This window comes from Pseudorca crassidens, chromosome 14 (genome assembly GCF_039906515.1).
Source record: "Pseudorca crassidens isolate mPseCra1 chromosome 14, mPseCra1.hap1, whole genome shotgun sequence".
NCBI classification, from domain to species: Eukaryota; Metazoa; Chordata; class Mammalia; order Artiodactyla; family Delphinidae; genus Pseudorca; species Pseudorca crassidens.
This window is the reverse complement of record NC_090309.1, coordinates 39,680,569-39,694,074: the sequence shown is the minus strand read 5'-3', so window position 1 is coordinate 39,694,074 and position 13,506 is coordinate 39,680,569. Positions and strand designations below refer to the sequence as shown.

The 13,506-nt window shown below is 35.8% G+C and overlaps 1 protein-coding gene across 7 annotated transcripts in view; it reads right to left on the bottom strand.

Annotated features, from left to right (window-relative positions):
- USP34 (ubiquitin specific peptidase 34) overlaps nucleotides 1–13,506 on the bottom strand; it is a 231,535-nt gene that overhangs the window by 142,926 nt on the left and 75,103 nt on the right. For all 7 annotated transcript variants that reach the window (XM_067704953.1, XM_067704955.1, XM_067704952.1 and 4 more), the window contains 2 exons: nucleotides 11,924–12,005; nucleotides 11,744–11,836 (listed from right to left, as the gene is read on the bottom strand). In XM_067704953.1, coding sequence (XP_067561054.1) covers nucleotides 11,744–11,836; nucleotides 11,924–12,005 — 175 coding nt within the window. The remainder of the gene's footprint in view (nucleotides 1–11,743; nucleotides 11,837–11,923; nucleotides 12,006–13,506) is intronic.

Genomic DNA, 13,506 nt, shown 5'->3' with positions numbered 1-13,506 from the left:
AAGTGGGAGCTACTCCCAGGACATAACCTTGAGGGAGAGTAAGGGGTTGAGACCATCTGGATAGTATTTATGCCTAAACCCAATTAAGGCCTCTCTTATAAACTTGTAAGATTTGACAGGTGAGTGCAGAGATCTACTCATCTTGCAGCCACTGAAGACAAGCCTCATAAGTTAAGTTCCCTTGCTTATTAAACCTGCCACCTACCAATCTGGAGTGATCTCTCTGCCTCTTTCTTCAGTTTCTCCCTGACCTCTGTATACAGGGCCAGTTTATAAACCAACAAGGGAAAACAAAAGTCTACTCTGTGAATTATACGAGAATAAACACAAATTAACCCTGGAATAAGGAAAAAGGAATGAGAAAAACAGAAATGAAGGAAAAGAATATGTGGTAAATCATATAGCTAAATACAAAATTAATATTAAACAACTGTGGAAATTATAATTTATAGTATAGATCTTAAAAGTTACATAATTTGATAAAATAAAAATAACATGATAAAAACTGCAAGTGGAAAATGAGGAGAGAAAAATGATGAGAATTTCCTCATCTTCCACAGAGGAAAATCAATCGTTACTGTATTTTAGAATGAAAAGAAACACACCCACAAAGAAAATGAGCATCAATAATAGGTATGAGGGACTTCCCTGGGGAACAATGGTTAAGACTCCGTGCTCCCAATGCAGGGGACACAGGTTCAATCCCCGGTCAAGGAACTAAGATCCGTATGCCGCAGAGTGCAGCCAAAAAAAAAAATTACTATTAATAATAATAGATATGAGATTTCAACAAATTTCTGAATGACTGAAATGAATGGGAATACATTTTTAAATGTACAGGTAGAGAAAGCTGTAGCTCAGAATAATTTGTCAGTGAGCTGCAGAGGAGATAGGTCTATCTTCCCACTGTAACTGGGAAAATTTCTGAACTCATCTGAGTACCAGATCTGATGGACAGCAGGAGTGAGACATGAACATGAAATCCTCTGTTTTCTCATTCCTTCCTCTGTTTCCCATTCCCAGGAGTCCATCTGAGAGCTGTAATGGAAAAATATTTCACAACACCCAAGAACATCTAGGCCACTTACCAGTCGTCTTCCTTAAGTATGGACAGCAAAGGCATATGAAAAGACCCAACAACATAAAAGAAAGAATACAGTACAGACAAGAGGTTTGAATATGTAATACAAGAAGGAATCATCATTCATATTAACAGCTCCTAAAAAAGCAGGAATGAATAGAATTCAAATCATAAGATGTAACATAGAGGCAGATACTGCAGTGGCCAGATTATAATTCAAGTACAATCATAACTTCACATGCTAACAGTATGCAATGTCTCATAAATCAGTAATCTAGGGCTTCCCTGGTGGCGCAGTGGTTGAGAGAGTCCGCCTGCCGATGCAGGGGACACAGGTTCGTGCCCCGGTCCGGGAAGATCCCACGTGCCGCAGAGCGGCTAGGCCCATGAGCCATGGCCGCTGAGCCTGCGCGCCCAGAGCCTGTGCTCCGCAACGGGAGGGGCCACAACAGTGAGAGGCCCGCGTACCGCGAAAACAAACAAACAAACAAAAAAAACAGTAATCTAAATGTGTGTACAAATATACATGCAGAAGCTAATAACCAAGAGAGTGTATATCAGCATTTCTAAAATTAGTCATCACATAAACCCTTTGAGAATCTGATGAAAATTATGAACTACTTCCCCTCAAAATATACATAATGCACATCTGAATCAGATGATATTTAAGTTCCTTCTAAATCCTAGGGAATTTTACTTCTGTCATTGAGACATGAAAATCTATTCCCAAAAAGCTATTAGCTGCATTTTAAGATAAGATTATTACCTCAGGAAGTTACATAAATTTATGTGTAAGTTCTTCAAATACGGAAAGCATTTAACAATAAATTCCAATACAGTGGAAAGATTCTGAAGTTTATTTATTTGATGTCCTATGACTAAAAGATTTTATGGTGAGAGGGTATGAAGAGGGAGATGTAGAGAGGTAACTCAGTCAAACCAGAATAATAAGTAACTTTAAACGGCAGAGAAAGTCATTTAAATGTCTAAATGTTTACTGTTTACTTTATACACTAGTTTTTATATGTACTGAAAAATTAATAAATACATGTAAAATTTTCACAGTCTACATAAACATAGACAATAAAAGTCTCCATCTACTTCAGGTCACTTCCCCAAAAGCAAACCTGTGAAATTTTCTTGTCTGACTTTCCAAAATAGTTCCAGACAGTCACAAGTACAAAGAGTACATATACGTGTATGTACATCCCCTTTTTATAACTGTTTTAATACGCAGTGAAAGAATACACTGTGTACTTGCTGTCTTCTCTTAATAAAATAACTACTGTTTTAGATAAAATAATAAATATTTAATAGTGTTTAATAAAAATATTTCTTGGAGGTTGTTCCACATAAGCATAATACAGCAACTTCAGTCCTTCTCTTGGCCACAGAACATTCTATTAAACAGATTTCCCAAAACTTATTTAACTAGCCCTACAGTGACAGACATTCGTGATCTGCTAGTGTAGTTAATGTTGTATCAAACATCTTCATGTACATGTATCTAGAGGATAAATTACCAGAAAGAGAACTGCTATACTGTTCTCCTAAAGCTATACCACACTCTGGTCAATACAGTGTATTGTTAAACATAATGAGAATTACCCAATATATGAAAATGCTATTATGTTAGCTGAACTTACATTTAATTATAATCAAAGATAAGCATTTTTCAAATATTTATAAACCACTTGTTTTTTCCCAATCAATTTCCCGTTTATCACCTTTGTCTTTTTTCTCCTTGGATTCCAATGTAAGAGTTGTGATACAAACAATGAAAAAACCAGCAGCCAATCCAATTATTACTGGGTGAAGTGTGTGTACCAAGTGAGCAAAGTGACCTCAAAAACTTACTCCAGAGGGAAGGGAAAAAAAACTCACGCAAGACTCTGTATGAAACCAACCAACCCTGGACACTTGGAAGCCAGTTACAGTTGGTGCTCAAATAAAAAGAACTCAAAATGTAAAAATTCCTGATAATTCTACATCTGTGGTATATTCAAAAGTAAAGCAGTAACAAAACACAGAAACACCCAAATAAAATGACCTTTAAAATATACTTATTTAATCTTGTTAAACTAACTTTTATAGATATTTTAAGTTGTTTCAGACTGTATCACAGATTATGCCAGAATTTTTAAATCATTTCCTTATTAGGTTACTTGAAACTCTTGCTAGGGTAAAACACTAAAAGTTTTAATACACCGTATTATTAATTATAAATTTGATGAATTTCACCTTCAATAAACAGTGCTTCACTATTCTTAGTTATTTATTCTATATTACTTACCATATCACTGTTCTCATATTTTGCTTGCCTTGCTATGAACAAAATAAAATTTAAAAATCTACTAAAAAGAACATTTTCTGAAAGTTATGAAAGAGAACTTCCTAAGTATTTTAGGATTACTCTGAAATATGAACTGCTTCATTAATGTGTTAAAATGATAATGATGTATAAATAGACAATATTAAATATGAGAATTTTAAAAAACTATATTGAAAAATTACCACAACCAATATTAGGTTTCAAGGCACACAATTATTAAAAATCAAAAATTTGAAAATGCTTAAGTATATAAAAAGTATATATGCAATGATCATTAAGTATAAGGAAGAAATAAAGTATAATGGACGAAAGCAAGTAATATAAGGGGAGAAATGGCTATTTTAATAGCAATAATAAATAAAATTAAAATCCTAAAAAAAAAAATCCTTAAGAATAAGCTTAACATGAAATAAAATCTATACACAAATAACTCTGAAATGCTGAATGAAACAAAATAAAACAAATGGCATATCGTGTTTTGGATAGGAAAACAACTTCACCTCTCAAAATAATCATTATAACAGTAAAAACAACAATATTTTTAAAGAAGAATCAATGCTAAAATTCACATGGAAAAATAAGAGACATAAAGATTCTTTTAAAAAAATATAAGGAGAAACAATCAGCCTTGCCAGATAATAAGAAATATTACATAGACACAAGGGGGAAAAAGAAAATACATTAGTATAAAACCAAGGACTAGCAAATGTCTTCTTGATGGCCCAGACAATAAATATTTTAAGATTACAGGTGATATGGTCTCTGTTACAAATATTGCACTCTGCCACTGCAGTGTGGAAGCAGCCACAGACAAAAATATGAAAAAGAATAGGCAAGGCTAAGTTGCAAGAAAACCATTTACAAAATCAAGTGGCCAGCCCACAGGTCATAAGTTTACCAATCTCTGATATATAGATCATGACTAGATATACCAATAGGTCAGTCTACAAAGTCCAGAAATTGACCCAGTCAAGATAAAACTGGTATCTCAAATCAGTGAGGAGAAGAAGAATTACTGAACAAATGGAATGGGGACAACTATATAACCAAAAAATGGGGGGAAAATGTTGGATACGTACATGACCCTTTGAACCATGATAAATTCCTATTGGATTGAAGATTAAAATATAAAATTGAAACAAAATGTACAGAAAAGAACTAAAGGGGAATTTTCTTATAATCTTGAAATGCATTTCAAACCATAACACAAAAGCCACAGGCCATGAAAAATTCAACCACAAGTGTGAAACCACAAACTTAAAACTCAACTGCAAAAACCACCTTAACTAAAACAGCAAGAAGACATCAAAGCAGAATGTAGGCATAACTCATAACACAAACAAAAGTCTGATTTCACTGATATATAAAGATCTCCTACAAAAAAGAAACTAAGTAAAGCAACTGATAAATGGCAAAGAATATAAACATCACCAGAAAAGGAAACAAAAAGGGTTGTTAAGCACAAGATTTTCAACCTGATTCATACAAAAGAAATCCGAATTTAAAACATCAATGAAAACACTTTTCACCCATCAGTTTAGCAAATAAAAAGAAGTTTAAGAACATGATTTTAAAAAAGAAGGAAAAAAAAAGATCTAGCAGCCTATTCACTTCTCTGCAGGACTCTCCGCTTCAGCTGGCTCTGGTCCCCTTCCACAAGCTGTGTGGCTGACAGAGTCTTGGTGCTCCAGCCTGATGTCAGGTCTCAGCCTCTGAGATGGGAGAGACAAGTTCAGGACACTGGACCACCAGAGACCCCCCCAGCCCTATGTAATATCAATCAGCAAGAGCTCTCCCAGAGATCTCCATCTCAATGCTAAAACCCAGCTCCATCCAACGGCCAGCAAGCTCCAGTGCTTGATGCACCATGCCAAACAACTAGCAAGACAGGAACACAACCCCACCCATTAGCAGAGAGGCTGCCTAAAATCATACTAAGTTCACAGACAACCCAAAACACACCAACGGATGCGGTCCTGCCCACCAGAAAGACAAGATCCAGCCCCACCACCAGAACACAGGCACCAGTCCCCTCCACCAGGAAGCCTACACAAGCCACTGAACCAACCTCACCCACTGGGGGCAGACACCAAAAACAACAGGAACTACGAACCTGCAGCCTCTGAAAAGGAGACCTCAAACACAGTAAGATAAGCAAAATGAGAAGACAGAGAAATATGCAGCAGATGAAGGAGCAAGGTAAAAACCCACCAGACCAAACATATGAAGAGGAAACAGGCAGTCTACCTGAAAAAGAATTCAGAGTAATGACAGTAAAGATGATCCAAAATCTCAGAAATACAGTGGAGGAAATACAAGAAACGTTTAACAAGGAGCCAGAAGAACTAAAGAGCAAACAAACAATGAGGAACAACACAGTATATTAAATTAAAAATTCTCCAGAAGGAATCAATAGCAGAATAACTGAGGCAGAAGAACAGATAGTGACCTGGAAGATAAAACAGTGGAAATAACTACTGCAGAGCAGAATAAAAAAGAATGAGAAGAACTGAGGACAGTCTCAGAGACCTTTAGGACAACATTAAACGCACCAACATTCAAATTATAGGGGTGTCAGAAGAAAATATTTGAGAGAAAATATTTGAAGAGATTTTAGTTGAAAACTTCCCTAACCTAGGAAAGCAAATAGTCAATCAAGTCCAGGAAGGAGAGTCCCATACAGGATAAATCCAAGGAGAAACACGCCAAGATACATATTAATCAAACTATCAAAACTTAAATACAAAGTAAAAATATTAAAAGCAGCGAGGGAAAAGCAACAAATAACATACAAGGGAATCCCCATAAGGCTAACAGCTGATCTATCAGCAGAAACTCTGCAAGCTAGAAGGGAGTGGCAGAACATATTTAAAGTGATGAAAGGGAAAAACCTACAACCAAGATTACTCTACCCAGCAAGGATATCATTCAGATTTGGTGGAGAAATTAAAACCTTTACAGACAAGTGAAAGTTAAGAGAACTCAGCACCACCAAACAAGCTTTACAACAGATGCTAAACTTCTCTAGGCAGGAAACGCAAGAGAAGGAAAAGACCTACAATAACGAACCCAAAACAATTAAGAAAAGGGGAATAGGAACATACATATTGATAATTACCTTAAATGTAAATAGATTAAATGCTTCAACCAAAAGACATAGACTGGCTGAATGGATACAAAAACAAGACCCATATATATGCTGTCTACAAGAGAGCCACTTCAGACCTAGGGACACATACAGACTGAAACTGAGGGGATGGAAAAAGATATTCCGTGCAAATGGAAATCACAAGAAAGTTGGAGCAGCAATTCTCATATCAGACAAAACTGACTTTAAAGATTATTACAAGAGACAAAGAAGGACACTACATAGTGATCAAGGGATCAATCCAAGAAGATATAACAATTGTAAATATTTATGCACCCAACATAGGAGCACCTCAATACATAAGGCAAATGCTAACAGCCATAAAACGGGAAATTGACAGTAACACAATCATAGTAGGGGATTTTAGCACCCCACTTTCACCAAACAGATCATCCAAAATGAAAATAAATAAGGAAACACAAGCTTTAAATGACACATTTAACAAGATGGACTTAATTGATATTAACAGGACATTCCATCCAAAAACAACAGAATGTACTTTCTTCTCAAGTGCTCATGGAACATTCTCCAGGATGGATCATATCTCTTCGGTCACAAATCAAGCCTTGGTAAATTTAAGAAAACTGAAATCATATCAAGTATCTTTTCCAACCACAAAGCTATGAGACTAGATATCAATTACAGGAAAAAACTATGAAAAATACAAACACATGGAGGCTAACCAATACACTACTAAATAACCAAGAGATCACTGAAGAAATCTAAGAGGAAATCAAAAAATACCTAGAAACAAATGACAGTGAAAGCAAGATGACCCAAAACCTATGGGATGCAGCAAAAGCAGTTCTAAGAGGGAAGTTTATAGCAATACAATCCTCAAGAAACAAGAAACAACTCAAATAAACAATCTAACCTTACACCTAATGCAATCAGAGAAAGAAGAACAAAAAAAAACCAAAGTTAGCAGAAGGAAAGAAATCAGAAATATCAGATCAGAAATAAATGAAAAAGAAATGAAGGAAACAATAACAAAGATGAATAAAACCAAAAGCTGGTTCTTTGAGAAGATAAACAAAATTGATAAACCATTAGCCAGAATCATCAAGAAAAAAAGGGAGAAGATTCAAATCAACAGAATTAGAAGTGAAAAAGAAGTAACAACTGACACTGCAGAAATACAAAGGATCATGAGAGATTTCTACAAGCAACTATATGCCAATAAAATGGACAACCTGGAAGAAATGGACAAATTCTTAGAAATGAACCACCTTCTGAGACTGAACAAGGAAGAAATCGAAAATATTAAACAGACCAATCACAAGCACTGAAATTGAAACTGTGAATAAAAATCTTCCTACAACAAAAAGCCCTGGACCAGACAGCTTCACAGGTGAATTCTATCAAACGTTAAGAGAAGAGCTAACACCCTGATACCAAAACCAGACAAAGATGTCACAAAAAAAGAAAACTACAGGCCACTATCACTGATGAACATAGATGCAAAAATCCTCAACAAACTACTAGCAAACAGAGTCCAACAGCACATTAAAAGGATCATACACCATGATTAAAAGGTGTTTATCCCAGGAATTCAAGGATTCTTCAAAGTACGCAAATCAATCAATGTGATGCACCATATTAACAAATTGAAGGATAAAAACCATACGATAATCTCAACAGATGAAGAAAAAACTTTCAACAAAATTCACTCATTTATGATAAAAACTCTCCAGAGAGTAGGCATAGAGGGAACCTACCTCAACATAATAAAGGCCATATATTCCAAACCCACAGCCAACATCGTTCTCAATGGTGAAAAACTGAAACCATTTCCGCTAAGATCAGGAACAAGACAAAGTTGCCCACTCTCACCACTATTATTCAACATAGTTTTGGAAGTTTTAGCCATGGCAATCAGAGAAGAAATAAAAGGAATCCAAATTGGAAAAGAAGAAGTAAAACTCACTGTTTGCAGATGACATGATACTATACACAGAGAGTCCTAAAGATGCTACCAGAAAACTACTAGAGCTAATCAATGAATTTGGTAAAGTAGCAGGAGACAAAATTAATGCACATAAATCTCTGGCATTCCTATACACTAAGGATGAAAAATCTGAAAGAGAAATTAAGGAAACACTCCCATTTACCACTGCAACAAAAAGAATAAAATACCTTGGAATAAACCTACCTAAGGAGACAAAAGACCTGTATGCAGAAAACCATAAGACACTGATGAAAGAAATTAAAGATGATACAAACAGATGGAGAGATATACCATGTTCTTGGATTGGAAGAATCAACATTGTGAAAATGACTATACTACCCAAAGCAATCTACAGATTCAATGCAATCCCTATCATACTACCAATGGTATCTTTCACAGAACTACAACAAAAAATTTCGCAATTTGTATGGAAACACAAAAGACCTCCAATAGCCAAAGCAATCTTAAAAAAAACAGGGGCTTCCCTGGTGGCGCAGTGGTTGAGAGTCCGACTGCCGATGCAGGGGACACGGGTTCGTGCCCAGGTCCGGGAAGATCCCACATGCCGCGGAGCAGCTGGGCCCATGAGTCATGGCCGCTGAGCCTGCGCGCCTGGAGCCTGTGCTCCGCAACGGGAGAGGCCACAACAGTGAGAGGCCTGCGTACCGCAAAAAAAAAAAAGAAAAAGAAAAACAGAGCTAGAGGAATCAGGCTCCCTGACTTCAGACTTAAGACTTTGTAGTTATACTACAAAGCTACAGTAATCAAGACCGTATGGTACTGGCACAAAAAGAGAAATGAAGATCAATGGAACAGGATAGAAAGCCCAGCGATAAACCCATGCACGTATGATAACATATGTGCATGTTATGATATGATAATCTCTCAAAGATAACCTTATCTTTGTTAAAGGAGGCAATAATATACAATGGAGAAAAGACAGCCTCTTCAGTAAGTGGTGGTGGGAAAACTGGGCAGCTACATGTAAAAGAATGAAATTAGAACACTCCCTAACACCATATACAAAATTAAACTCCAAATGGATTAAAGATCTTAATGTAAGGCCAGACACTATCAAACTCCCAGAGGAAAACATAGGCAGAATACTCTATGACATAAATCACAGCAAGATCCTTTTTGACCCACCTCCTAGAAAAAGGGAAATAAAAACAAAAATAAACAAATGGGACGTAATGAAACTTAAAAGCTTTTGCACAGCAAAGGAAAACATAAACAAGACTAAAGGACAACCCTCAAATGGGAGAAAATATTTGCAAACGAAGCAACTGACAAAGGATTAATCTCCAAAATATATAAACAGTTCATGCAGCTTAATATCAAAAAAACCAACAACCCAATCCAAAAATGGGCAGAAGACCTAAACAGACATTTCTCCAAAGAAGATATACAGATTGCCAACAAACACATGAAAGGATGCTCAACATCATTAATCATTAGAGAAATGCAAATCAAAACTACAATGAGGTTATCACCTCACACCGGTCAGAATGGCCACCATCAAAAAATCTACAAACAATAATGCTGGAGAGGGTGTGGAGAAAAGGGAACCCTCTTCCACTGTTGGTGGGAATGTAAATTGATATAGCCACTATGGAGAACAGTATAGCCGCTATGGAGAACAGTATGGCGATTCCTTAAAAAACTAAAAATAGAACTACCATATGACCCAGCAATCCCACTACTGGGCATATACCCTGAGAAAACCATAATTCAAAAAGAGTCATGTACCACAATGCTCACTGCAGCTCTATTTACAATAGCCAGGACATGGAAGCAACCTAAGTGTCCATCAACAGATGAATGGATAAAGATGTGGCACATATATACAATGGAATATTACACTCAGCCTTAAAAAGAAACAAAATTGAGTTATTTGTAGAGAGGTGGATGGACCTCGAGTGTCTCATACAGAGTGAAGTAAGAAGGAGAAAAACAAGTACCACATGCTAACACATATATATGGAATCTGTAAAAAAAAAGTTTCTCACGAACCTAGGGGCAGGACAGGAATAAAGACGCAGACATAGAGAATGGACTTGAGAACACGGGGAGGGGATAAGGATAAGCTGGGACGAAGTTAGACAGCACTGACATATATACACTACCAAATATAAAATAGCTAGTGGGAAGCAGCTGCATCGCACAGGGAGATCAGCTCGGTGCTTTGTGACCACCTAGAGGGATGGGATAGGGAGGGTGGGAGAGAGACACGAGAGGAAGGGGATATGGGGATATATATATACATATAGCTGATTCACTTTGTTATTCAGCATAAACTAACACAACGTTGTAAAGCAATTATACTCCAATAAAGATGTTAAAAAAAAATTATTGAGGAGAATAAGGTGAAAGTGGCACTATCACACCATTAGCTACCACAAGTAAACCACACTTACTTTAACCTGACAATACTACTTATAAGTAGGAATGTATCCTATGTAATAGTTTTGCATATGGATTAGCTGACTACTATAAGTTACTTATTGTAGCATTGTTTATAATAAAAAAGATTGGAAAAAATAGTGCCTATGAACAGGAACTGGTTAAATAAATTATGGTTCATGCATATAATGAAACACTATACAGTCCTAAAAAAGAAAAAATGTGTTTTATATATTGACATGGAATAATAATCTCCAGGACAAACTGTTAGTGAAAAAAAGCCAAATCCGTTTAGTATGATACATCTGTGGAAAAGAGGACAGGGAAGAGAAATGTTTACAATTGGCAATTTATATAGAAAATCTATGATGCACCTGAGAGGTTAGGAACTGCATGCATGGGAGACATAGGCAGAAGGGGGAAAATGTATAGCATATCCTTTTATATCTACTTTTTGAAATTTGAACTATATGGATATGTGCCTATTCAAAAAATTAAATTAAAGAAGAAAATAGTATAATAGAAAAAAACATATGAATACAATGTTCAGGACAGAAGCATTGATTGTATAAATTAATAGGAAACTATCTCTTAATAAACCAAGAACCTCTAACAGACTGACTCTCATTTCCTTCGATTGTACCAGTAGTACAGTAAGATAAGACATGGACTCTGAAGCCAGATTTCTTAGATTTGATCCCCAACTTTTCCCATGGCATGGTTTCTTTAGCGACAAATGAGGATAATAATAGAACGTACCTTATAGGGGAGTAAAGAACTTAGAACGGAACAAATAATAAAGAAGCACTTATGTTAAGCTGTTGATATTACCTGTGCTGCAGCCCAAATGCAGTCAATATGCTGAGTACTCAGTCGCCCTTCTGCTGCCAAAAAATTCAAAATCACTTGGCACTGTTTGATAATCTGGAAAAGAAAAACTTATTACAGTTAATTTTTAAAAGCATTCTTCTCTCTTAATAGAGCAGATAAGTCACATATTAGTCCACAAACCTCAATATGTAAATTTGGTCCAAATATATGCTCTACCACATTGTTGCTTATAAGCCAGTCTGCAAGTTCTTTTGCAATGGACCTAAAGTCAAATAATAAAAATAGTTAATACATTTAAGAAAATATTAGTATCAATCTTTCCCATGTCTAAAAGCAGACTCAGGTGAAAATCTAAAACTGTTCACATACCAATTATAAAGAAGTGATTATATACAATTAACTGTTAATAGTACTATGAAGAATAACTGAAACAGAAATACAAGAAATGATAATACTACCTGAATTTATAAACAAGCAAAAAAAAATCTGAAAAGTTAGGATAACTAACACCAGGTACACAGGTGAGAATACCAAGGGTAACACCTAAAAACTGATGTATTTTCTTACTCAAAGACCTTGCCTTCCCATTTTTAATTTCCATAGTAGGCACTGAGGCATTCAGGGAAGGGTTCCCCGTATGTCCTCTATGGTAAGATAACATCAGAAAAGTAGGTTACCAAAAGGGTGGGGGAAGAAAAAAAGAAGAATCTCCAAGCCAAATGGCAAGTCTCCTTCCTGCCTGATATTAACGAAGGTTCTGCTAATGTGATCCCTAAAGTTATCAACTGACTGTTCAGAACACTTGGTTACACTTAGGAACAACTCATCTTTCATTTCAAAAAGTAAACTTTTTATTTTTGAACAGTTTTAGATTATCCTTCATTTTGTAAAAAGAGCTATCAATTCTTTTAGAGTAATAAATCACTGGCACAGAAAATTAAATTATTATGTTACCAATAAGGTAATGTAAGTTTATCAGTTAATTTGTCTTTTACAGCTTTGAGATATGTATGAAATATAGTAAACTAAACATATTTGAAGTATATAGAGTTCAATGAATTTAAACTTAAATGTACATCTATGAATCCATCAGCACTGCCAAGATAACAAACACATCAACCCAAAAAGTTTCTTTTAAAAAAAAAAAAAGTTTCTTTATGCCCCTTTTTAATCCCTCTTTTTCTCAGCTCCCACAACCCACTGCCCAGACAACCCATGATGTGCCTTCTGTTATTACATAGTTTTCATTTTCTAGAACTTCATATAAAAAAAGATACAGGATGTACTGTTTTATAAAATTTAGATTCTTTCACTCAGCATTAAGATTTATCCATTTTCTTTCATTTGTCATTAGCCCATTGGTTCATTCCAGGTTTGAGCAATTATGAATAAAGCTGCTATAATCACCCGTGTGCAGGTTTTTGTGTGGACATGTTTTCAACTCCTTTGGATAAATGCCAGGGAACATGACTGCTGGATCATATGGGAAGAGTACGCTGAGTTTTTTAAGAAACTATGAAACTGTCTTCCGAAGTGGCTGTACCTTCTTGCATTCCCACCAGCGGTGAATGAGAATTCCTGTTGCTCCACATCCTTGTCAGCATTTGGTGTTATCAGTGTTCTGGATTTTGACCATTCCAATAGGCATGTAATGCAATCTCATCGTTGTTTTGATTTGCATTTCCCTGATGAAAGAGGAGCATCTTTGCATGTGCTCATTTGCCATCTGTATGTCTTCTTTGGTGGAGTGTCTGCTAAAGTCA